At 39.6% G+C, this 26,087-nt stretch overlaps 1 protein-coding gene across 4 annotated transcripts; it reads left to right on the top strand.

Annotated features, from left to right (window-relative positions):
• Positions 1–1,939: 1,939 nt before the first annotated feature.
• On the top strand, positions 1,940–24,602 carry LOC112148283 (rapamycin-insensitive companion of mTOR). 4 transcript variants are annotated; one of them, XM_024275254.2, is made up of 37 exons: positions 1,940–2,056; positions 2,182–2,229; positions 3,673–3,770; positions 6,933–6,997; positions 7,138–7,269; positions 7,356–7,419; positions 7,987–8,113; positions 9,770–9,939; positions 10,021–10,088; positions 10,361–10,428; positions 10,526–10,608; positions 11,081–11,168; positions 11,661–11,751; positions 11,832–11,898; positions 12,577–12,657; positions 12,804–12,904; positions 14,411–14,576; positions 14,921–15,022; positions 15,096–15,142; positions 15,226–15,361; positions 15,445–15,644; positions 15,792–15,918; positions 16,078–16,242; positions 16,386–16,462; positions 17,607–17,685; positions 17,822–17,931; positions 18,014–18,101; positions 18,181–18,273; positions 18,358–18,464; positions 19,384–19,598; positions 19,732–20,824; positions 21,484–21,791; positions 21,872–22,078; positions 22,164–22,316; positions 22,530–22,653; positions 22,736–22,874; positions 22,953–24,602. In XM_024275254.2, the coding sequence occupies exons 1-37, from the start codon at positions 2,008–2,010 to the stop codon at positions 23,031–23,033; spliced, it is 5,217 nt and encodes a 1,738-aa protein (XP_024131022.1). In that variant the 5' UTR covers positions 1,940–2,007; the 3' UTR covers positions 23,034–24,602. The 4 variants fall into 4 exon arrangements, with proteins under 4 accessions (XP_024131022.1, XP_024131023.1, XP_024131020.1 ...); XM_024275255.2 differs by having other exon boundaries at positions 19,384–19,613; positions 21,532–21,791; XM_024275252.2 differs by having other exon boundaries at positions 19,384–19,613.
• The last annotated feature ends 1,485 nt before the right edge of the window (positions 24,603–26,087 follow it).

Here is a 26,087-nt window from a genome sequence, read left to right as displayed (position 1 = left end):
AAAAAAGTAGGTCAAGGTCTGTCCGTAACAACAAACTCCACACAGAAAGGTCCCAGCTGGGATTACAAACAGAGCCTTCTTGCTGTGAGGCACGAGCGCTAACTTCTGTGCCACCGGGCAGCCCACACTTGCCCAAAATCAAGTTAAAATTATAATTTCTCTGCAATTGGTACAAACACATAGCTTTAAACAATACCTTTAGATGTTAAATTGCATTGTGATTGCAATTTTTATTGATTTAGCTAAAGCTTTATTAGCTCTATTAATCACTTCTGTCTTATTGACAGGCTTTGTGATATCAGTGTGTCTGAAAAATTACTGTCATGGTTTTCAGACTATACCACAGAAAGATTGCAATGCATTAAATCTGAGCAATTTCTTTCTTAGCCTCTTTTTTGTCACCACAGGGGTTCCACAGGGATCTATCATTGGAACCCATACTTTTCTTGTCATGTCTGAGCTCCTCTCAGCCCCTCCTTTTCCCTGCCTTGCTGAGCTGCCTTGATTGCTCATCTGCCTCACCTGTGCTGTCAGCTATTTATGCCTTGCCTCTCCAGCTTTTCCCTGTCAGATTCCTCTTGACCAGAAAACCAGACGTGCGAGATCCCTGCTCGAACAACTTCAACCAGTCTACATCTAGTCTGCCTGCCAGCCAAACTCCAGTCTGTCTGCCAGCTAAACTCCAGTCTCCCTGTCAGCTGAAACCCAGTCTGCATCCAGTCTGCCTGCCAGCTAAACTCCAGTCTGCCTGCCAGCCAAGCTCTCAGCCTGCATCCAGTCTGCCTGCCACCTCATCCAGTCTGCCTGCCAGCCAAGCTTCAGCCCTCATCCAGTCTGTCTGCCAGCCAAGCTCCAAGCCTCGGCCTCACCTCACCCCTGACTTATACTCCTCTGCAATAAAACTTTCAAACTTGCCCTCTGTTTTTGACGCTTTACTCGGGGTCCTCTTACAGACTACCTTACATTTCTCAATCTACGTTAACAGCTCTCTCTTTAGGAGACTCCTCATCCACCTCTGTCCTGGTGTCCTCTGTTCCATTGCCCCCTCCTCAGACATAGCAAGAAGAAAGTTGCAACATAGTGTCAATGAACTACAACTTGCCCTCTCTAGACTGCATCTGAATCCAAATGTTTCCAAGACCAAAACCATGTGGTTTGGTAAGAAGGGACACGTTCTTTCAATTCATTCCAATGTCTGCACTCTCAATGGGACTCTGACGAGACAAAACTGCTGAGATGATGCTTTATCTTTTTTTAGTCCACATTTGCAATTTGGAAACCTTCCTGTGTGGCTACAATAACTGGTTGCTGTTAATTAACAAAACTCTCCTTGGTCTTTGGCCTTCTTTTTTGAGCCAGCTTTTGCACACTTTACCCCCATATACAGCACCATGTCTGCAAAACAGATTCTATAAGCATTCCCTAAATCAAAATCCTTATTTGGGTCTTTATTCTTTCACTATGCAGCACACAGAGACTGGAATCATTTACACACACACACAAACACACACACACACACACATATATATATATATATATATATATATATGTCTATACTGTTTTTTTAAAGACAGTCTTAAAAAGGAATCTTAACGATCATCTTAAAGAAAAATGCTGCTGTAACTTTGTTTTATGATTCTAATTATTTTAATAATTTTACAATTTTACTGATTGTCTTGTATTAATCCTGATTTATCCTGATTGTTTTTGTGTCTCCTCTGTCTGTGTTTATAAGCACACATCAATCAATGCTAAATATGGTACATTTTAAGGTAAAATTTCAGATTTTCAATTAAAACTCTGAGGCTGCTGCAGAATAAACAGTCTTTTATTGCTGTCATTCAGTCGCCAGGTCAGATTATGTTTTCATTCCTCCTGGAGTTTAAAGGATTAAATTGGATTCACCTGATCCCAGATCTGTGCTATGCGCCGCAGCGGTTTGCGTTTGATGTCCGTGTTCTCGCGACATTCCGCGAAGTTTCCGGTGTTGTGTATGTTCCTGGAAACATGGCGGCCAGCTTCCGCGGCCGTCCTATCCGGAGTCTTCGGATGCGAGGTAAGCGTGAAAAACTCAGTTCGTTATTTGCTGGAATGGCATCTTATTGCAAACAGACTAAGTCTCACGGACAACGTAGTATTGAATCTGTCCTTCAGCGTGTCCGTTACGTTTGTTTTTGTCAGGGCGGAATGACAGCGGGGAGGAGAACGTACCGCTGGATCTGAGTAGAGGTAAGCAGAGGCTCATCATTCTCAAAGCTATTATTGCTCAAAATGGATTAGGGTTGACTCTATGCACACAAGATTCTAACCTCAAAATTAACCGTGAGATTGCCACGTGGATGCATTTCTTGAATTAAACATTTTCTTTGTTGTTGTTTTGTTCAAAAACCTTTCCGTGTGACTATAATAACAGGCGAGAGCGAGCTAACTAACTAGCTAGCCGAGTTAGCGTTAGCTGGCTGCCACAGCTAACCAGTCATGACGATGCGCTGTTGTTTTGGTAGGTGTGAGTGGGCTGCAGAGCCTGCTATTTAGCGAGACAGCCATTAGTGTTGCATTAATACACGGGGCTTCGCTGGCTGTCAGAAAACCTGAGCTTAAGCCGGTTTGCTGAGCAATGCATCTGGGGGGATAGGGTGTATTTTTTACTGATTCACAGCTGCTCAGCCGAGTTAAATTTGATTCTCTAGCAACAGCACTGTCTGCTTGTTTGTTTACATCAACCAGCGGCTGTATTCTTTGTTTGGACCCTTTTGTGGCTGTTGGGGACACTTAACTCACAAAGTCCACCTGTTTTTCTGGAAATTATTGTTTTTCAAAGTGTGTTGTAGCATATATTCACATGAACGAGCTATATCATTGCAGTAACACCACTGTTTCTTTAAAGGGTAATATGTTTTTGCTTCATGAACCAGTGTATTTACATTTTTAGGATATATTTACACACTGGGGCATATTTGACTTTTTGCTACTTTCATTTCAGCATCATAGAAGGCATTTTATTGACTAAATGTCACCATTTTCCTCACACCCTATTACTTATATTGTTTTGTTTTGTAGCTGTATTTTATTATTTCTTTATATTTGAAGTTCTAAATCTTTTTAATAATATCAATTGTTTTTATGAAATAAAAATGTTTCGAAAAATGAAAGCGTAATTTTGGATTAAGATGATATATATTTATGTCTTTGAGAAATGTATCTCGTCATTGATTGCTATATCTAGCAGTAGTTTCTATAAATATGAGATGTCAAGATGTGGTGACAGTGGCTAGCGCTCTAGCCTCTCAGGGAGAAGTCGCTCTTTCTGTGTGGAGTTTGCATGTGCTCCCCCTCACAACCTAAAAACATGCTTCATAGATTGATCGGGGACTCTAATATGCTCCTAGGTGTGTGTGTGTGTTTGTGAGGTCCTGTCCAGGGTGTACTCCGCCTTCGCCCAACAGTAGCTGGGATAAGCTCCAGGGACACCATGAATGGATACAGCTGGTTAAGAAAATGGATGGATGTCCAAATATGAAATAATCCTTTTAAAACTTGCTCAACTTGTTAAGATCAGACTGCATAAAAATTAAAGTATTAAGATAAATCAAACAACAATGGTATTTTGTCCATTGATGTGGCTAAATGCTATTCCTGATTACATATGATTTTCTTTTCATTTTCTTTCAGAACCATCAGAAAACTTCCGGGAAATTCTTCAAAATGTGGCTAAACCACATGGAGTTAGCAACATGCGAAAACTGGGCCACCTGAACAATTTCATAAAGGTAGGAATGTCGCAGCATCTTTTTTGCAAAACGTTTTAAAAATTAAAATACACCTTTGCATGCAACTGACTACAGATTTATTGAACTACTGTTCCCCTGAAATGCAGCTGCTGACCTCTTCTGTTTCTTCCTTTCTTTGAGTGTTGCTGCTCTCAGGCTGAGCTGTTATCATTGTGATGCCAACAGTTAATATAATAATACCTCTGGTGATAGAAAAATAGAAAAACATCCTAAGCTTATATTCATCTACACTAATATCATGGCTATTAAATGGAAATATTGTTTTTTTTTAATGCATTTAAAGCCTAACTTGTTTTTCTTTTTGTTTTCCTGTTCTTCATTTGATTTGGATTATGTAAAATGTTAGTAGCAAAAGTGAAGTTTCTCCATTAAGCACATCTTCATGACTTTAGTGGCATAATCGTTAATGAGATGGAGTCAATTTTAGGTTCATCTAAATTAGAGCAAGATCAGGGATTTCAGAGAACCTCTGAGGAAATGCTCAGACCAACTTTTAATAACATTTAGCAAGCAGTTGAGTCTCACCTCCATCTGGCCCTGCACATATAGCCAAAAGACTATTGCTTTGATTAGTGATGCAAAAACCAATGGCTTGTTGGCTTACTCTTTTATATTTAAAACATCATTTAAAGTCTCACTCTGATCAACTTTTGTAAAGCCAAAATAAAAAAAATAAAAACAATGTGTTGTTTTCTAGAACATAGTTTCAGTAGCGGCTACATGTCTGATTCTTGAAAACCAAAAACATGTTCTGCTGTGAGCAAACTGGGAATTTACTATTGATGATACACACAACTTACAATAAGTTTGAAAGTGGTTAATTGAACATATTATTTATTTCCCATTTTGTGGCTGCGATATGATGACAGCTATGAATGGACTTACTCGATGTCAAACCTTCTTCTACAACAACATGCAACATTTGCAAATCTTAAGTACCGTCAAAGAAAAAAAATATAATTTAATACATCTTTGCATTAATAGCATCATGACACCCACGTATGCTAACAGCTGAACTTATTCATACAATCCCAGCGTTCTCCTCAAGTGACACGCCCACTGCCACAGAGTGACCAATCAATCTGTCAAATAACAGTTTTGGCATCTACAGTTTCTGTAGAGCGACAGTAGAAATTTGTCTCTGAGTTGTGGGTGGGACCGTTGGAACGGAGTAAGCTCCACCATTTCTCATCATCCATCCTTTTACACACTTTTCCACTAGCTTACAGCCCCTCACACCTCCAACCTAGCATCAGTGGTGTAAGAAAAATGCTGAGTAATATCAGAGCTGTCCAGTTTTTAGCCAAAAAAGCAAAAATGTACACAGATGTAGTCGTCAACTAGTGGTAGGATCATAATGGAGTGGAACGGGAAACTCATGACCCACCCAGTGTATTTTCTACGTGACAAATATAATCATTTTTAAAATGTTCATGTTTCAGTGATTTTAATAAAGAAACACTCAGAAATACAATTTTAATCTTATTTTTCTTTGCATATGACCTCCATCATAAGAAAAGTGCCATAAGAATATGTTAAAAACACATTTTCCATCTGAGCTGGTCTTTAAAGTCAGACTTTAACAAGTATAGATCTAAAAGCTTTGGGGTGAATCATTGACCTCTGAGGTGTCTTCATGCCTTCACTTTTACTCTAATAGAAGCATTGATTATTGTTTTAAAGGGAAACAAATATGGTTTTAAAGAGCAATAATGTAGGCTTTTTTTGTCCCTAAACTGCTTCGTCTCTCTCGCTATTATTTAACTTTGGAACAATAAAGTTATTCCCAATCCAATTAATCAAACATCATTTTCCCCTACTACTTCTGCCTTTCCTGATTGTATTTCAAACAGTTGTCTTCAGCTCAAAAATAGAAAGAAGAGGTAAATCCAAAGTGAAATGTTGAATAATCTGAAATTTAAAAAAATCTGAATGGAGGTTAATAGCAAAGATCTGCCTGTGTGTGTTTATATGCACACATTTATTAGAGCACCGTCGCTTTGATTCCTTATAAGGGTTCCAGGATAGCAAGGGTGACTTAATCCCCCATGGAGGTGGTCACATGCTTCCATCCCTTCTCCTTCCACCCGCTTGGGCTCTAATATCCAAACTGTTTTGAAACAACACCACTGGCACTCTAACCCATCACACCCCACCCTCCTCTTCCTCCTCCCGCTCAGCTATGTGCTTATATTTTGTGAGTTGATTCAAAGCAGCTATCTGAGTATCTTCCTCAGCTGTGATGGGGTAGCATATCTATTGTGTAAGTCTCCTTGAAGTACCTGAAGAGAGGGAGAGACAGAGATTAGCTCTGAAATGGCAGCATCCTTTGCTCGAAGATCCAATTACGTCAGAGGTACAGACTGTTATTAGCGATGGGCTGTCGGCTCATTCCCACTGTCTGTGTGTGGGCTCCTGATAAAGGATGGAGGACCTGTTCTGTAGGCACTAATAAAGGACGTCCAAATTCCTGAACTAATTTAGATTCATAAATCTGTGAGTCACCAAAATGTAGGATGGATACAGTTTCTTTATTGTTTCATTGCCTTTTCAAGCTAGTTTTGTTTGTTCATGAAATTGCCGGTATACCTTATTTAAAAAAAATATGCACGAGTCCAATGATGTAACATATACAGACTACATTTTTTACCTAGGTTTAGGTTTCTTTGTTTTTTCATTTTGATTGCTTGAAGTAAATCAATTCCAATTTCAAAAGGTACATTTTCAATGATGCATCTTGTAAGTAAATATGCTTGTTAAACTGTAGCAAAAGGCTGAGCTATGATGCAAGGGGTTTAACAGAACGAGGATAAATAATTGGATTCTTTTTACCACGTTAATAACCGTGACAACCACATGTATTCATAAACAACAAATGGTCGAACGATATCTACTCTTGAACCTGCCTGTGCTGCTGGTTTTACTTTCATTATTACCGACCCACGTCTGCCACCAGCCAAATTGCATCGTCTGTTCACAATTCACCAGCTGCAAACGGGCCAGCACGCCAGAGATGTTCAATGAAACTCCGTTTGCTTTTTTAGCTTTATGCAAAACTGGTTTTAAAGTGAGTTCTCTTTTTATTTGAAAAATAGGTTGAAAAAAAAATTGTTCTTGTGTTTTTTTACTCTTCATTTGTAGCTCCTCTGCAGTGTTGGTCATCACGAGGAGCAGTTTGGGTTTACATATGAAGAAATCATCATTTGGTTAGTATGATCAGTTAAAAAAAGGCAAATTAAAACTCATCCCTATGAATGAATCAGAATTTCATAACATTATACCATAATGTTAGGTGGTATATTTCTCTATGTTTAAGTAATTTGTTGTATTTCCTTTCAATGTCTAGTCTTCGACTGGCTTTGCTGAACGAAGCAAAGGAAGTGCGTGCTGCAGGTTTGCGAGCACTTCGGTACCTCATTAGGGACACATGCGTGCTTCAGAAGGTCCTCAGACTACAGGTGGATTATTTGATATCCAGGTAAGAGATGGATTGGATCATTTAATATTTTTTATGCGTGTTCTCTCCAGCAGGACTTATTATTATAATTTTTTTGTTTATTTCAGATGCATTGACATCCAGCAGAGCAACGAGGGGGAGAGAACTCAGGCTCTGCGACTTGTTCGCAAGGTAATTGTTTTCGTTTGCATGTTTGTTGATGCAGGAATCAACTTTCTGTTAGTTTATAACCTAAAAAAAAAAAAAGAGTCACTGGTTCAGCAGCGTTAGCTTTGGACTGTCTGTATAAATCTGCATGTGAGGTTATTTATAGTTCCGCTGGTTAGTTTACTGTAAACGATCCTCAGTCACTCACACAAAAAGGGAAACATACACACATGCACAGACAGGATGTGATCTTTTTCAGGAAGAATTCATAGCCTGTAACTTAATCCTTGGACTCGTGTTTTAACCTGCAGTTTTTACATCCTAAAGAAGTTGCTTTTCAAAATAAAATAGGGTTATTGTTTCTGTAGTGACAGTTTAACCCTCTAACAATATTTTATTGTAAATCTTCAATTTATGTCAAATTAAAAAAATTATTGTGAATATCAATAAATGTTTATGCCATCACTTGACAGAATTATTAGATAAATGCTGAAAGTTTCATTTGACTTTACAGTGTCTAATTGTGATAAAGAGACGGCTTGTTGTTTGTGGAGCCTCCCTGATGTTTCTCTTTTTCCCTCATCTCTGTAGATTATCAGTGTCAATGCGATGCTGTTCCCCACCTCCATCGCAAACTCTCTAATAGCTGTTGGCACCGATGGACTGCAGGAGAGAGACCGAATGGTTCGTGCTGCTATCGCCATTGTGTGCGAGCTGGGTAAGTGTCTGGCATTGGGATGGAGATACAATTTTCTGCTGTGAGATGTTTCGATAGAAAATGCTTTTAAATTTTTTTTTTCTTTGATCTCATAGTCGAGAAAAATACAGGAAGCAGCAATAAAAAAATACAAAAATCTAAATATATTGTGGAAATCAAAATGAATGGAAAACATGCAAATCTGAGCAAAACTTTAAAAAAGTGAAATAGGGCAAATACATTAATTAATGGTTAATTGAAAACGGCTCAAATCCAGCTATTTCAGTGTGTTTGATTAAAAGATTCTCCAACTAATGAGCTGGAAAACTCAATTAGATGTCTAATTAAGTATATATACAGTTCACCTTTTGCAGTCTTGCTGATTTATTTCAGTGCAATTTAGCATGATTTTACTTTTTTTTCTCTTCTGGAATAGCACATCGTGTTCTGCATGCTGATTGGTTGTAGACCCTGTCAATCAGTCTCCAGGCTGTCTCCTGTACAGAATAAATCTTCAACTGCTATCAGCCCTTTGTTTTTGTTCTATAAATATGAACTAATTTTTCTGTGAAAGTTTGAATTTTGAGAGTTTAAACAATGAAAATGTCCATGTCTGTCTGAGAAAATTGTACAAAGTGTGTAGTGAGCGGTTTTATAGTCTTAAACATCTGGAATCCTACTTTGAAGATTTTACCTGTTGCCGGTTATTTTGTTAAATGAGTGACATTTGTATTAAAAAAAACAACATTTAAATACGCAATATCCTTGACCAAGACCCCTCTTCAAATGAGAGAGTTGGTCATACTGATTGCTGTTACCATAAACGACACATACAGTAACTACAGGTTATGTTTGCATCATTTAAACACAAAGACCCATAAAGTGCATGTAGGCATTACCTTCCATCACACGATCCAGTCTTCATAAATATTGATTTGTTGGTTTGTAGTCTGTACAGACCAGAACGAACAGTCATAAGAACTGACCACAGTAACGTGGTTGTGCAGATTTCCTTTTTGAAACGTTCACATGGTGATCAGTGTTTATAAACTCACTTTTGATTGATGACATGTTTAAGTGACACGATGTTGATACTTTTTATTCAAGATGGCTACATTTTTGGATTTTTCAGCTCTTCGTATCAAAGCTGTTAAAAAGTTGACAAGATTACTTTAAGTGAGTTTTGATTTGAACACTCTGACTTGCTGTATCAGAAGACTTTTAAAGGTTTCTAGAAAGCAGTGCTCACTGCTTATCTGTAATTTTAAATGACTATCTCGGGCATCTGTAACAGTGCTGCTTTTTCCTCTTAAATCTGTTTTTAGTGTGTGTGGAAATAGTTTTTTTTTTTTTTTTTACTTTTTTGTCCGACAGCATCACAAATGTACACATCCACATCACTGAGGATGCACAGTCCTCTGCTTTTTCAAGAAAAGGTTGCACAAGCTGTGCTTAGAAAGAGTTCCGTTTTAAAGTTAAAGATTACTTGGCTTACTGCAAGTGAAACGGCGAGCTTTGAAAAGGGGAACTCGGATTTCGCAGTTCATTTGGTGATGCTGTGGCGTTCAGTCTTAAGTCACAGGTGTTATTTCAAAGGTTGTAGAGGGGTCATCAAACGAAGTAAAGAGGAATCTCCTCCAAGGTGTTAGCAAAATGTTCTGATTTGTTTCTTTGTAGCCTTGAAGAACCCAGAGGTGGTCGCCAAACGAGGAGGTCTCAGCACTATTCTAAAAAGTGTCATCGACTGTCAGCTTAGTCGCATCAACGAAGCACTGATCACCACCATCCTCCACCTTCTCAACCACCCGTGTACCCGGCAGTATGTCCGCACGGACGTTGAGCTAGAGGTACTCCGACAATACCAGTTTCTTGCTGTCCAAGTGGTGAAAAGTGCAAAGACATTGACGTTTCTCTGTCTCGTCTTGCAGCAAATCCTCGCACCTTTCACCGACTTTCACTATCGGCACAATGCAGACACAGCTGAAGGGCAAATCAAGTGAGTGTGTGTGTGGGACTCCAGAAGGTATCAGTGTGACAGTGGAAACACAATGATCAAGTATCTGACATTTTGCTCTGTTGACTGTTGCATTCCAATACTAATGGATGAGTGCAGGATTTTACATGTATTTGTTGTTAGAGCTGCAAACTCAATCCGCTGCTTTGTCACATTTTCTTATTCACATGGCTTTGTAATAGTTCTATACAAAAAATATTTAAGTTATGACAATTTTTTGTCTTGACTTTGTAGTTTTTTGTTTGTTTTTTTAGGGAGGATAGAGAAGCCCGTTTCTTATCGAGCCGAATGGCAATAGTTGCTGCCTTCCGTTCCTGGTCTGGTAAGACAAATTAACTCATAAACATCATCATTTTAGTGAAAACTGTAGAGATCTGTGGCTAAAGATCCTCATTTGTGTCTTTTATTTTGAAACACAGGGATTATTAACCTCTGCAAAGATGGAAATTCTGGGATTCAGTCTCTGATTGGATTACTTTGCATACCAAATACAGAAGTTCGGGTAAATTATTTTTGTCTACACATTTTAAAATGTGAATTTACATAACAGATGCTTAAAAACATTAAAAAAACACACTTTACAGAGTCCTTTAGGAGGTGATTTTATCTGAAATGATTTACAAAATAAGTCAGAATTGTAATCTGTGAGAAAGATTTTTTAGCTGTTATAACTATAATTGTATTAATAATTTCAGCTGCACAACAAACTCCATCAACCTGTGTCATATAGGCTTTTACTTTTATTCAGTTTATGAACAAAAGCGTAAAGTTAAATATACTGATTAATCATATCTGTAAATTATTTTGTATTTGACATGAACCTATGAAACAGTTTTTTAAATAATAAAAAAAAAAAATTTCTTGGAGTTTACTGTAGTAAACAGCAAACAGTTTTAAAACCATTTTCTTAGTTTTTTTATTCGATTTTTGTCCATATTGAATGTCCTCTAATGCAGATGTTTTTCATCCAACAGAAAGGCCTGTTGGAGGTGTTTTATGAAATATTTAGGCTCCCTGTGCCCATTGCAACCCAGGATTTCACCGAAGCTCTCCAAAGTGTTGGTGAGAACATCCTTATTGTATCTTTAACAAAAGCTTTAAAAATGAGATTACAGCGTTCCCTCACTGTATCGCGGTTCACCTTTCACGCTCTTACAGATTTTTTTCTGTGCAATTTTACATGTTTTTTTAAACATTGTTTTTGTTCTGTGTCCTGATTGGTTGTTGTTAATTTTAGGCTAAACGTTTTGCAAACTTTTATATCCCTTTACTCCTTAATTTATCTACTAATGGAGCCCTCAAATAGAAATGTATATGCATTTTTAAAATTGGTTCCTATTTCTATGCAAACATTTGGATAAAATTAAACAAAAAAAAAATGTCCAGTAAGTTAGAATTTGTTGAGTTTATGTAGACCCAGATGAGCGTGGGCATGTTTTTGATGGCGACAGAAAGCATGCTTGTACCGTTTAAGTCTGGGATGCTCTTAAAGCCCGGGTCAGCGCATGTCTACGCCGTTCTAAGTTCAGATCATTTTGGTTTTTTACCCCACAGACCCAGCCAGGTTCCAGGACACCTGGAGACTGTCAGATGGGTTTGTTGCTGCTGAGGCCAAAGTCGTCCTTCCTCATCGGGCCCGATCGAGGTGACTTGTGTTAGCTAATAAAATAGCAACTGTTTCATGTTGAATGGTTTCATGATATTGATTTTTTTTTTCTTCATTAGACCCGATCTGATGGACAACTACCTGGCGTTTGTTCTTTTAGCCTTCATCAACAGCAGTTTGTTAGAGGTGAGGCAGAGTTTTTTCAATTTACTCTCAATTCTTTTTTTTTTTCTTTCAAGATAAATTCTAAATTGCTATGTGACAATTAGGGCTGGGAATCACTGACCACCTCACGATTCGATGTTATAATCGATACATAGCTCGCAGTATGATGATATCGCAATACTTGCGATAATTGGTAAAAATAATCTCTAATTAATCACAATATATAGAAGAGCACATTTTTTTAGGAAAATATATCCCCATTTATTTTCTAGTTTGATCACAATCATAATAAACAACTTGTGTTTTATTTGGTGCAACAAATAATAGACACATTGGTGCTCTCGTCAGCCAGTGGAACGTCTCACCAAAAAATGATGAATCTAACATTTTGCAGCCTCTTCAAATGAAAATAAAAGTTCAATACTTGGTGAGAATCCATTGAGAATCTCAATGGACTAAATGTCGCGATGTATCACAATATCGATATTTTGGCACACCTGTTGTGTGTGTGAAAAATGTAATTTTCTATGTCTTCAATTAGCATTTTCTCATGACATTATTGCTAAGTAGTTTTCTCATTTAAATCGTGGTGAATCAGGAACAGACGAAAAAACATCTTTTTAAAAAGCTTGGAGTTGTTACGTACAAACTACAACAGACTACAAACTCCCTGCTTCGCTTCATTCCGATGCTGTATAGGGGCTGGTGGAAGTGGTGACCAGCAGTGATGACCAGCTTTCTGTCAGAGCCACCATCCTCCTTGGAGAGCTTCTACACATGGTAAAAAAGACAAAAAGCAAACATAAAATCTTAATCTGTGGTGTAAAATATTTTATGAATTTGAAGAATTTGTTACAGAACAGCATTTATGTCATTTCTCCTGACAGCGTGTGTCTGATTTCCTCCTCTCTGCTCGTGTTGTTTAGGCAAACACCATCCTCCCTCACTCCCACAGTCACCACCTTCACTGCCTTCCCACCCTCATCAACATGGCGGCCTCGTTTGACATCCCCCAAGAGAAACGACTGTGAGTTCAGTCTGTCCCGGGCTTCTGTTCCTCCTCATGAGAAAACTGTTATCACTACAAACAAACGCAATTATGTCCGGAAATATTTGCACGCAAAACATGAAAGTGTTGCTCGATCGACTTATGCTGATGGGTTGTAACTAAATTAAATTGAACACTAAAAACTATTGTTATTAAATCTTTTTTTTTAGAAGTCTTAAGTTTTTTTGAGATATTCCAAACTAACCGTCAAATAATTTAGAAAAAATAATATTTTATCATTTTCAATATTTGATTTGATTTTGATTTATGGTAATTTAAGCATAAAAATAATGGAATAATACAATAAAAACTACAAAACACAGATTTATCAAACCTGTTTCACATTTCAGCTAATACATTGATTAGAAAATAAGGACAAATTAACAAAGATGTTAGAATATGATCTCATTGTTCTACAGTATAATTACTCACAATCATAATTAGACTTTTAATTATTACATCCCTAATTCTTACTAGTTCTTTCATTTTTTAGTTTGCAATTACCTGTCAGAGATTTATAATTTTGCAAAACTTTGATTAATTCATGATTTATAATTGTGAACACATCATATAATGCGACATCTCAGTCAGACAAAATCTCAGAGAAGAGTTTGGCTTCATCTGTTGATTCAAGAAGTGTCCGTTCTGAACAGTTTGGACGTCCCTGTCATTAAAGGATGAATTGTTCACAAGTTAACTCACTCTAGACCAGTGCTTCCCAACCTTTTTGTGGCTGATGACCAGTCAGCCCATGAAGATTTCACCAAGGATATAGTATACTGTAATGCACCGCAAATGTATTAATATTAATACAGTGTCCCCACGCTTATTTTTTATTTGCAGTTTCACGTATTCACAGTTTTTTTTCAGTCACGTGACTCCTCCGGTTCGTCACAAAAACTCAGACAACTCAAGACACTTGTATGAAACTTTTGCTTCAGAAGGTGCTGCATTAATTTCCCAGAAGGCAAGCGCAGTTGAAGAGCACACCAGCCTGTGCACTAGGCACACACACAGGAGTGCACGCACTTATGGCGAGCCTGCATGGAGAAATGCCATCAGCTTACTCAGAAGCAGCTTGAAAATACTCTGTTAATCGCGGAGAATAATTATCATCCAGAGCAGGTGTTTATTATGGAAGAAACTCTCAAATTCTGGATAGAGATGCTCTATCACTGCTTCAATTTAAGGGAACCAGGTGCTTACAATCGTTTATACTGTTGACTATCAGGAAATCAATAGAGAAAATTTGATGACGGAACAGGACACTGGTGTTGAGCTCTAAAGGAAATCTACAGATCCCCCTATATTCTATTTTGCAGCTCTCGTTTCTAACGTCAGCAAACGATGCAAGTTTTTGTCCTAATAAAGATCTAAAATGTGAAATTATGGGTGTGAGCCGTTTTTATGTAAACTAGTTCTGTAGTTATCACATTTTTTATGGGTTCAGAAGATAATGCTTTGTTTGTTTTGTTTGTTTTCCAGTCGTGCGAGTGCAGCGGTGAACAATCTGAAGCGCTTCCACGAGAAGAAGAAGAAAGGTCTGAAACCGCACAGTCTTTACCTGGATCACATCATTCGCAAGTCCGTGTCTACGCACAACCGCAGAGATTCCCACTCACGAGTCCAAAAAGACATCTATGTGATAAAGGTAAACTTCCTTTTTCAGAAGTATTTTCCACAGAAGTTATGCATGTGCATTTCTTTATAAAAATGTGTAAACATCATGTTACAACTTAAAAATCATTTTTAAAGCGATATAATTCAATATACAGCACAATACTTCAACAAATCATCCAAATAGAGTTTATTTTTAGAATGATTGCCTTTTTTCTGTTTACATACACAGTTTTTACATGTTTTTGCACAAAAAAAGCACCTTGGATGAAGGGAATCCATATTAGTAAAGAATCAAAGCCATTATCAAACACGAAAGCTTGTTGGTTTTACTTTTCCTTGCTGTCAAATCAAGTTTTGTTTTATTCTGATTTTAAGGACACAGAGGAAGCACTGATGATGAACCTGAGAGACAGTCAGATTCTCAACCACAAGCAGAACCTGGATTGGAACTGGGTGCTCATCGCCACCATCCTGAAGGTGAGGCCGTTCACATGCTGTAAAACAGATGCACATCTGTCCATCCTTTTCTTAAGTTCTTGTTCTCTTCCAGTGGCCAAATGTCAACCTTAGGAACAACAAAGATGAACAGATGCACAAGTAAGACGGCGTGATCCTTTTGAATGTTTAAAAACTCAGTAAAATGTCATTCTGACATCTTAAACTCTCTTTCTGTGCTGCAGGTTTGTTCGAAGGCTGCTGTATTTTTATAAACCCAGTAGTAAATTGTACGCTGGGTTAGCCTTGGACCACCCAAACGCTCGACAGCTCACTGTGGTCGGCTGCCAGTTTGTGGAGTTCCTCATGGACTCAGATGAGGTTAGATCAGATTGCACAAACACCTAGATTCCTTCTAGATATTGAGTTCTTTTATTCCTCGTCTGCTCTTTCTTCTGTCGCAGGACGGTCAGGGGTACCTGGAGGATCTAGTGCGGGACATGGTGTCATGGCTGTCCTCCTGTTCAGGACTGAAGCCCGACCGCTGTTTGCAGAGCAACGGCTTACTCACCACACTAAGCCAGCACTACTTCCTTTTCCTTGGGACTCTCTCTCCACACCCACAAGGAGTCAAACTACTAGAGAAATGTGGCCTGTTTCAATGGTGAGAGCTTTTCAAAGCTTACAGAGTCTGAAGAAAGTCATTTAATAGTTTTCTTTTATTGAAATGGAAATACCATCAGGTTTGTTTTCTATGTGTGTGAAGCGTGTTGGCAATAAATATAATTTGCCTGCATTTTGGTGTTTGCAGCCTGCTGAATTTGTGCTCCATAAAGAACCAGGACGCTGTGCTGAAACTCGCCGTAACCACATTGGACTACAGCCGAGACGGTCTGGCCAGAGTGATCCTCTCTAAGGTCCTCACTGCAGCTACTGACGTAAGACGACCCCATGAGTCATTTTACAAAGTATCATGTATGCATAACATTGAAATCAAGTACTAATGATATATATTGAGTAAAATTATAAAGAAATTCAGCTCTATGCAAATTATTTTTAAATTCCTAAAAAGCATATTCTTTTGTCATACTAAGCAGACGTGCAGGCTGTACGCCACCAAGCACCTCCGTGTGCTCCTGCGTGCGGGCGTGGAGTTCTTCAGCAGCTGGGGCATGGAGCTGCTGGTCACTCAGCTTCACGACCACAGTAAGGCGGTTTCCATGGAGGCTCTGGACATACTGGACGAGGCGTGTGAAGATAAGGTGAATGAAAAGTGACTCAAAGCAGATGTTTAAAAAGCAGATGTCATATATAGCAGATGATATATATATGTATATTTCTGTTAGTCAACACAAACATAATGTTAGAAACTGGTTTTAGATTAAGCTGAACTGGTCTTTCACAGGCCAACCTTCACGCTCTGATCCAGCTGAAACCCGCCGTGTCCCACCTGGGAGACAAAGGCCTCTTGCTGCTCCTCAGGTGGGTTTTCTGTGTGAAGTTTGCACACTTTTTCTCCTTGTAAAAATGGGTGAGAACTACTCTTCTAGTAACCATCTCAACATCATCTAAGCCTATTTCAGTCTCAATTTTCATGTAACAGTTTCAGTTGTTGCATGAAAAGGTTATTTCGGTCTGACTTATAATTGCTACTGAAATCTGTAAATTTAACCAAGTTTTGATTTTAGTTTTCCTCTGAATTTGCTGAAGGAAGCTAATGTTTTCTTACACCCACATTTTAAGGATATTTGTGTGGAAGACGACTAAATACACAGAGTATGCTAAAAGAGGATCTTCACTTTTGTAGCCCCAAAAATGTTCTTTAAAGACTCACTCTGATGAAAATAATGTTTTTTGTGTTTTTGACACGTTCTTGCAACATTTTTTCATGATAGAGGACATGTGTATTAAGAAAATTTAGCTGAAAGTTGCATTTTTTACAAGTGTTCCCTCATTTATTACGGGGTTTACTTTAAACCATGATAGGTGAAATCCACAAAGTAGGATTGTAGCTATTTTAAAGCATTAAGATCCCACATTACACACTTTCTACACCTTAAAAAGTGTGCTGAAAAAAAGTAAAGGTGAACCATGATATAAAAAAGAACCACTTAATTTCTATATTCAAATTGTTGAGAATCAGAAGCAGACAAAAAAGAGGGGAAATCTAATCAACACTTGCTTCTCTGCAGAAGCTGTGTCCTAGAAAATGAAGTAGTTTTTTTTATTTTGGCTAAAAACAGCATAATCTTAATTAAAAGACCACTGTGAAAATGTTTTAAATAGATAAAAAGATGATCAAAGGTCCTTAAAATGGACAGAGATTACATGTCACGTGTTCTCAACATCCTTTCAGTTACAAATAGATATTGTTTAAAATGCAAATATTTAAAACACAGGATAAAACTTAATTTTGTGACCATGTTTAGTGTTCTATCATTTTATCTTTTCTGTATTTTTCTTGTTTCCTGTCACTTTCCTATGTGTCACATACTGAAACTGCAGCATGCTTCATAATTCTGTGTATTGTTAACTCACCTTGTTTATTATAATGGACTCCATATCAGTAAAATGAGTCATTACAAATCATAAAAGTCCTTAATGAAATATTAATGTCATTTTCCAGGTTCTTGTCCATTCCCAAAGGTTTCTCCTACCTCAATGAGAGGGGTTATGTCAGCAAACAGCTGGATAAATGGCAGAAGGTATCAGGAGTGTTATTTTAAATATTAAATATTAAATCTAAATGCACCATGTTTTTCAAAATAGGCGTTCTTAAGCTTAAGGTTAGGACAGATATTGATAGTAGTTGGAGTTTGACTTATCTCCTCCGTATTGCAGGAGTACAACCTAAAGTATGTGGACTTGATAGAGGAGCAGCTCAATGAAGCACTGACGACTTACCGCAAACCTGTCGATGGGGACAACTATGTTAGACGCAGCAACCAAAGGTGAGATGATGGATTTATTTAGAACCTGATACGACGCAGCGCTTCTCTGGTTTTTACTCTGACTCTCTGAATCCATCTGCAGGTTACAAAGACCAAATGTCTATCTGCCTGTGCACTTGTATGGTCAGCTTGTCCATGATAAGACAGGCTGTCATCTGTTAGAGTCTCAGGTATGACATCTTAAGTTTGTTTCTCAGTTTGAATTTTTATGTTGCTTCAGTTGTGTGACGGGTTTCTTGTTGTGTGCAGAATATGGTTCCAGACCTCAGCTACACAATCCGCTCCCCGATGCTGGACACCTGGGAAGGAATTAAACAGCTGAAGGCTGCTCTCTGGGCTCTGGTTAGTAAAAGTTCTGACTGAAGTGACTTTCACAAATGCAAACGAGTGATTTTTCTGATGTTTTGGGGATTTTTTGTGGTGTAGGGCAACATTGGCTCTTCAAACTGGGGATTGAATCTCCTGCAGGAAGAGAATGTCATTCCTGATATCCTCACGCTGGCGCAGCACTGTGAGGTTCTGTCAGTGCGAGGGTAAGCTTCTCTCTTTCCTTATGCAGGATTTACACTGATCTGTCTGCAGTGCGTCTCCTTTGCGTATTTAGAAACCCTGCATTTTCCCGCAATATCCATGCATAGAACACCTCCATAAAGTTTGCGTGAAGAGAACGTCAGACGCAGACATGATGAAGGCGATGCAAACATTCCGACTGATTAATAGACCCTTTTCATGTGACGTCACACATGTGAGTTTACAGGTTTAGAACAGCAAAGCTGACAGCTGAATGCTGTTTAAAGCAATTTTATGTAAATTATAAAAGGCAACCTAACCAATTGTAACTGAAATTTGTACAATATTTATTTTATAAAGTTCCTACCTGGTTGTATTAGTTTTCCTCTCTTAGATGGTTCACAAATCAAAGTACAAATGTATGGAGTCCTGTCTGCAGAATACTACACAGCTGCTTCCCCAAATTCATATGGATGATATTAAACAAGTCGTGGATTATTTCTCTCTAAAAACCCGGTCAAAGTTAGATGAAGGTTACAGGTACTTCTTTGAATGCTGCTTGTTTGATTGTAAATATATTTAAGATTGTCTTCTTCTAAGTTAAGCTAACGCTAACTTTCCATATTCACTAAATAAATATTGTACATATGTCTGTTGAAATTGGTAAAGTTGCCTTTTATTATTAATGTAAAATTGTGTTAAACAGTGTTCAGTTGTCCGTTCTGCTGCTCTAAACCCATAAACTGGAAGTCACTATTTGCATTTCCGGCCCTGTTGCCATTTTGTCTGATGTCACTGTGAAAAAGGGTTTATTCTATTTTTTTGTGTCAACGCAACAAAGAGCACAGCAGGTGTAGCAGTGTAAAACAGCCACTAGATGTCGTTGCCAGAGAGTCTCAGTTGCATCCTTTCTTTTTTTTGTTTTTTTTTCTTCATGTACAGAACTTGTATTTATGTGCTCGGAGTGATTTCCAAGACCAAGCAAGGCTGCGAGGTGCTGAAGCAGTACGGTTGGGATGCGGTCAGACACAGTCGCAGGACACTGTGGCCCATCACTCCGGACGAGGTTGACACGCAGCTGACTTCAGAGCTGTCCTCTGTTCCGAGCACGCTCAGTCTGAACTCGGAGTCCACCAGCTCCCGCCACAACAGTGAGAGTGAGTCTCAGCCAAGTACGTGGGATGGACTCTTTAGTGTTTGGATGGGTGTTTTTGAAGAATTGTTGCAGTTAAACTGAATTCTTCAGGCGTTTGTGGAGTTTTAACGCCAACTTCTTGTTTGTGCTCTCAGACATGTATATCCTGGATGATGAAAAGTGTGATCCTCTGGACCTGTCGGATGAGCCCTCTCTGTATTTCCACTCCAAACCAATCAAGGATCGCAGCCCCTTTACGATCCTGGCTTCCACGCGCTTCGTTCGTCCCCGATTCCTCAACTCCTTGTCCCTCCCCAGCAAGAAACTGAGATCCACCAGTGACCCAAAGACCCTGTCAGGCTCTCGCACACCAACAGAGCTCATGACTGGGAGCATGAGGCGGACCAGGACAGTGACAGAACCTTCAGCCTACAGTCCAAACCAGGGGGACGTCTTCTCCTCTGTGTTTAACGGCAGAGGGATGCCAAAGAGTCCAACAGTTAGTCTGGAGACGTCGTTCGTTGGGACCAAAGGGGACTCTGAGGAGCATCTTGTGGACAACAGGCTGGCGAGGGGAGGGTCCTCTGGCCTCGGCGGTCTCGTTGGACACGGACCCGTGGAGCCCCACAGTCGAGAGAAGGAGCAGAGCAGCCGAGAGCGCTTAGCGGGAGACGGCAGCTCTTCTTCCAGTGGCGGGAACGTTGTCGGGGGAGGAGGGGGCACTCAGTTCAAAAGCCGCAGCCAGAGCTTTAACACGGACACCACAACCAGCGGCATCAGCTCCATGAGCTCCAGCCCCTCACGGGAGACCGTGGGAAACCCCGAGCATCCGGAGCCAGAGCCCGACTCCTCCGACTGTGTGAGCCTCAACACCGTCGTCTCTGCCAAGACGGTCAAAACCATCTCCTCCCCGTCCCCGCAGCCGCAGACCAACCACATGTCCACCTCATCCAAGTCCCCCAACGTCTCCCTGGTACCGCCGGGCTCCTCGCACACTCTCCCCCGCCGGGCCCAGTCTCTCAAGTCTCCCTCGGTGACCACCATCAAGAGCCTGGCTGACTGCAGCTTCATGTACACCAGCCCTAGAGATGCGCTGGGCTACGCCACACTGAAGAGGCTGCAGCAGCAGAGGATACACCCGTCCTTGTCCCACAGCGAGGCGCTGGCTTCACCCGCTAAGGATGTGCTCTTCACCGACACGATCACCATGAAAACCGGCAGCTTGGACTCCAGATTAACACCTCGCAGGTCAGTCATCCCTGATGGTTGTGTTGTTATCTTCCTTTCAAGAGAAAGATCTCCTCTTCTTAATGATTTCTGCCACAGTTCTCACTGTAGCTTTAGCAGCTACGTGACCTCCTAGGGTTCTGGTTTCTCTCTCAACCACCGCAGGTATTGAAGTGTTTTTGCTGTTTCTGTCAGGATATCAGATAGGAGGCGAACCTGTCCAGAACCCAACACCATAAGTCCATACCGCAGGCTGTCCAGAACACTTGTACCGCGGTGGGTGGACCTACACAGTGTCCTCCTCAGTAGAGTCTTCGTACAGACTGCTTCTCTAGAGTAGTTTCAGCTCTACTGCTGTGCCACTGCTTTGACCTGTAGCTTGATCAGCTCAGAGAAAATGATTTATTTTGTTGATCCCCGCTGTCCCACTTATTGATCTGAGCAGATAGATAAGTTCCATGTACAGATGTGACTAGTATTAGCTGTGATCTTTAGTTGTGAGTGAAGATACCTCTGCCTTGTTCAGTTTTCCTGTGAAAATCCATTTAGCAAATAAAAAAAAATGTTTTGATGCTTTTTCTCGACTCTAATGGAACAAATGTCTCCATTTTTGACTGTAGTTTAGTTAACTTTGATCAAACGTGTTTTTACTTACTCCCCTTGCTCCTGCTCCATCCCAGCCTCTCGCCCCAGATCCTCTCACGCACCTCTCCGCTCGCCCTGCCTAGGTTCCTGAAAGCTCTCAGCTTTGCCTCTCTGGACAAAGAGGAACTTCTCAGCCCCATTAACCAAAGCACTCTGCAGCGCTGCTCCTCGGTGCGCTCAATGGTCTCCAGCGTCACTTTCGGGTGCAACGACGATTACATCGGCCTCGCGCTGCCGATGAACATCAACGATATTTTCCACATTCGAGACGCGGCCTACTTCCAGCAAAGGATCAGCCCGCCTTCAGAGGAGAGGAAGCGCTTCCTTTTTGGAGACGGAGACGGTATGAGTCACTTAATTTGAAAGATTTGTAAGGATAGCATTGTAGATATTTATGTTAGGGGTGTGTGATCGTCTCTGCAGGAGATCGACCTGCTCTCCCGCTGCTGAAGCAACAGTTTAGCATCTCTGAGTTGATCGTGTGCCGAGGTGACACCCAGAACCACGTGGTGGGTTCAGAGGAGACGGGCCTGCAGGAGCACACTGAGGAAAACTGTCTCTATTGTGTGGGCTCCATCGTCCTCGGTTGCCCCACACAGCCACAGATCAACAGCACCCACCCCCGGACAGGTGAGGAGCCAAACTTAACTCAAAGGGATTTCAAAGTTGGTGCAGGATTCAGAAATTCGTTTTTCTTTTTCTTTTTCTTTACTAGATTATGTGGACTTCCAGTCATGGGGAGGTCAGAGTGGTCATCGCTTGGAGGTGATGCCCCAGTCGAAGTTCTCTGGGGTGTCTGGCTGCAGCGATGCTGCTGTGTCACAGGGCTCCATGTCCAGCACTCCCACAGCGAATGACATCGTCATCGGTAAGAGGATATTTCTAAGAGTGCATTCACACTGAATGCGATTCATGCGGCGGAGGCAGCCAGTTTCAATGTTAAGTCAATTGTACAGATGCAAATTAAGGTGATTTGAAATGGGATTTCAGTGACAAGTGCGGTGCAGCGGTCTGGCAGTGGCGAGAAAATGTTAAGTTTGACAGGTGGCAAGTATTCAGAACTATAAATGTCTGTTTCTAGGTGGAAAGGCGATATCAGAGGACGGCCCTGCCTCTCGAGTCCTGCTGAGGAAGGAGGTGCTTCGCCTCATCATCAACCTCAGCTCCTCAGTTGGAACCAAAGGCCACGAAACAGGACTTCTGACGTAAGACTCATCCTCCTCTCTCAGCTATAAAATCAAAAGCACCTCTTCTCTTCCTGTTTTAAGCAGTCTGCTCTGTCCCCAGAATAAAGGAGAAGTTTCCGTATGCTTTCGACGACATTTGCCTCTACTCCGAGGTCTCACACCTCTTGTCCCACTGTATGTTCCGCCTGACCTCAAGGCGTTTCATACAAGAACTCTTCCAGGATGTGCAATTTTTGCCAGTAAGTAATCAAACTGCTCTTTATTTGTTTTTATTTTACATAAACAAACTAAATGTATTCTATTCTTTTGTCTCTTAGATGTACGAGGAAGCAGAGGCAATCTTGACAAAACTACCAAAACCTGCTGAGGAGGATCTGAACCCTCCAGCAGAATCGTGATCCCTCTCCTCGCGCCCTTTGTGTTTCTTGCACAGCTACGGTCCTGCCTCCTCACAAACACGGATGGACTGCAAAAGCTAATGCTCCTTGCACAGGAGGTTGTTTGGCGTGCTTCTGTTGCCTAAAACAGAGTAACATGGCCAAGGAAAAAAGGAGGACGCACTCATCACTCAAGTTTCCTCCGGCGAATTTGAGCTGGAAGCAGAAAAAAAAAATGCCAGTCTCTGGAAACAACTGTAACACACCTAACACTGTTTAGACTCCTTTTTTAAAAAGAAAAAACACGAAGAAGCAGTTCATCCAATACTGTTTTCACTTGAATCGCCAATCTTGAGGAGTACTCAAAAGTACATTCTGCTAAAGGACAAGCTTAATAGACAAGTTCTGTTCAGAAATCACTTTAAAGTGGAGCATTTTCTCTGTATTGCTTTGAAAATTAGCATGTTGTCGACCTGGGATTTATTCTGACCTTACATAACACTACACGGGATCTTGTTGTTTTTAAAAACCTAACTGCGCTAGGTCACGCCCTCATTCTGACTTCTGATCCGTTCCCGCCAAATATGTGCGTTCACTTCTCTCACCTCATCCCTCTCTACAACCTGTAGCCTCTTGTCAGCACAGACAGCTCATTACTTTTCTATCTCTCCTCTCTCAGACAATCAAACATCTCTAGTATTGTATTTTCTAAATCATTATATCTACCACTTTTACTCAGTACATAATGAGAGTAGCATGTAGTCTAATGCTAGTTTATTCCAGCCTTCACCGTATTGATAGGACCTTTAATATGTTTTTTTTTCTTTCTGCCATACAGATTTTAGCGTGCTTTACAGAAATGTAGGTTTTCAAGAATGCTCTGTTTTTTAAGTTATTTGTAAAATGATTACAGATCCAGAACCAAACCTCTCAGATATTTCCTGCATCTGCTCTTCACAATGCCTTCTTACCTGTGTGCTTCACCTCTACTGCATGTTCAACAAGCATGGCAAAGTTGCTTAATGTATTTCTTGCTTGTAAAACCTCTTTTTTTTAACAAACAAACAAAGAAAATAGATTGCCATTACATTCTGCCATACATTGTTAGAAATATGATGAGCCCTTGATCTTTTTTCCCAATCCACTATGACGCTTTGTGATTGGGTGGGAAGGAGGAGGACAAAGGAGGAGGAGAAGGTGCGATGTAGTGCAGTGTGATGACTGAAAGATAATGTAAATGGTTTCCAGGGAAACTTGGTTCTCTGTTTCCATTGGCTTGTTTTTGCTCTAATGCTGCTACAACAAATGGACTCGTAGAGAGATGATTCATAGATCAGCTGAGTGACCTCAGACCCGATCTATTTATTATATGTCTGTACCATAGTGAGCTCAACCAGAGAAGAAAAAAAATATTTATATTTTTCCTCAAGACTGTATTATAATTTAAGATTTTTTTTTTTTTTGCCTGATTCGTGGTTTCCCTTGTATAATGTGTACAGTATGTTTTTGGGGGCGTTGATGACCTAAAGAAACATACAATCCTATCAAAGGGATGCATTGTTAATAAAACAAAATTTAAAATACCCTAAATAGTTTCTGTTTTTTTCTTTTTTCTGTTTGCAGATTTTGTAATTTATAAACTCCAAGAAATTCTACTTAAATGTATCAGTTAAGTTATGACCAGAAATCCTTTATAAATGACAAGAACATAAAAAATGTTCAAGGTCCCATGTCATCGTTAAATTGTTTTGCTGTTTTCTTTAACTTTATCCAAAAAACATAAGTTAAAAAAAAAAAAAAGAGTGAATAAATGCAGCAAAAATGTGGTTTTATGGTGCAATATGCTATAAATTAAGAAACGTATTTAATAAGTGGATCTATGTAGTTATTGTATAGACATACCTTAAGAAAAAAAATAGTTTTTGTGGTTCTTAAGATGCTTTAAAGAATTTTTGGGATCACTTCCTCATCCTTTAATTTTCTTAGCCTGACAAGCATAAGGGAAACTTTTGCTTTAGTTGCCACTTCAACTCCATCTTCTTCACTCATTTAATATTCAGTGTCATCAAAAATGACGGGAGCATCACTCTTTTCAAAATAACTGTATTTTTCCTAGTTAATTAAAAAAAATTACTACATGACCCAGATTATCTAAATCCTTCATCCTTGCAGTTCAACATTTGGTAAGTGATTTATCTCAGGTCTACTGTTTAAAAATTACAGTGAAATAAATTCTTAAAGCTCAAAATAAACCAATTTAAGGAAACATTTTGCGAATTTTCATTTTTTTAACCTTGAATCCTTACAACCAACTCCTGTTGTTCTGAGTGCCGTTCTTTGGTGTCCACTGAACTTTGGTTCTCCCTAGTGAACAAGTATGAGGTGAGATCTGGCCTCATAGACAAGGCTGCTCCTGTATTAGTAATAGTAACAGTCAAAGGAAGAACGACCTTTTAGGAACCTCCAAACTGGAACAGTTTTTGAATGAAGTATTTAATGTTGCAAACCGGTCAGTTAATATTTACATTAAAACAAGGTTTTGAGGTCAGTGGCATTTAAGTGCTGCAGTGAATCAAGTGAACCACATAAAACTTATTATTTAACTGATCAACTTTTACTTTTTGTCGTCGTTTTAATTTCAATTGGCAAAAGAAGAAAAAGAAGAGATTTTCCAAACTATCAGCTTTGTAAATATTCCTATTTTAAAACAGGATTCCATCACTTGTGCATGACACTCCTCTTTATAATTGCTTCTGAGAGGCCAGATGAAGTCTGAGAGCCGAAATGTCAAAATACTTTCAGTTTGCAAGTTTGGATTGTGTGGAAATAAATTATCTCATGATTTATGGTTATATTTTTTCAAACCAGCTCTTAAACTTCTCTCCTTCTCTAATTAATTTGTTTTGTTGCTTCAGCTCACTTGAGTTTAAGGAGTTTGCTATTTTTATGCTTCTTTGATACTGTTGAGCTGAAGGCCAGATGGGGTCACTGTCAGAATATGGAGGGAAAGTTGAGGACAAAAAGTTAGAAGTCCTGTTTGCATAAACACTGTCAACACTTTGGACCTTAACAGAG

Source organism: Oryzias melastigma, linkage group LG9, assembly GCF_002922805.2.
Source record: "Oryzias melastigma strain HK-1 linkage group LG9, ASM292280v2, whole genome shotgun sequence".
Lineage (NCBI taxonomy): Eukaryota > Metazoa > Chordata > Actinopteri > Beloniformes > Adrianichthyidae > Oryzias > Oryzias melastigma.
Note: the sequence above shows the minus strand (reverse complement) of the source record. Positions and strands in the feature narration are given on the sequence as shown.

Excerpts from the sequence above, each read along its gene's own strand:
- LOC112148283 (XM_024275252.2), top strand. The coding sequence starts at position 2,008 with ATGGCGGCCAGCTTCCGCGGCCGTCCTATCCGGAGTCTTCGGATGCGA. Across the intron at positions 6,998-7,137 it reads TATGAAGAAATCATCATTTG|TCTTCGACTGGCTTTGCTGA; the intron begins GTTAGTATGATC and ends TTCAATGTCTAG. Across the intron at positions 21,792-21,871 it reads CCTTTTTGGAGACGGAGACG|GAGATCGACCTGCTCTCCCG; the intron begins GTATGAGTCACT and ends TCGTCTCTGCAG.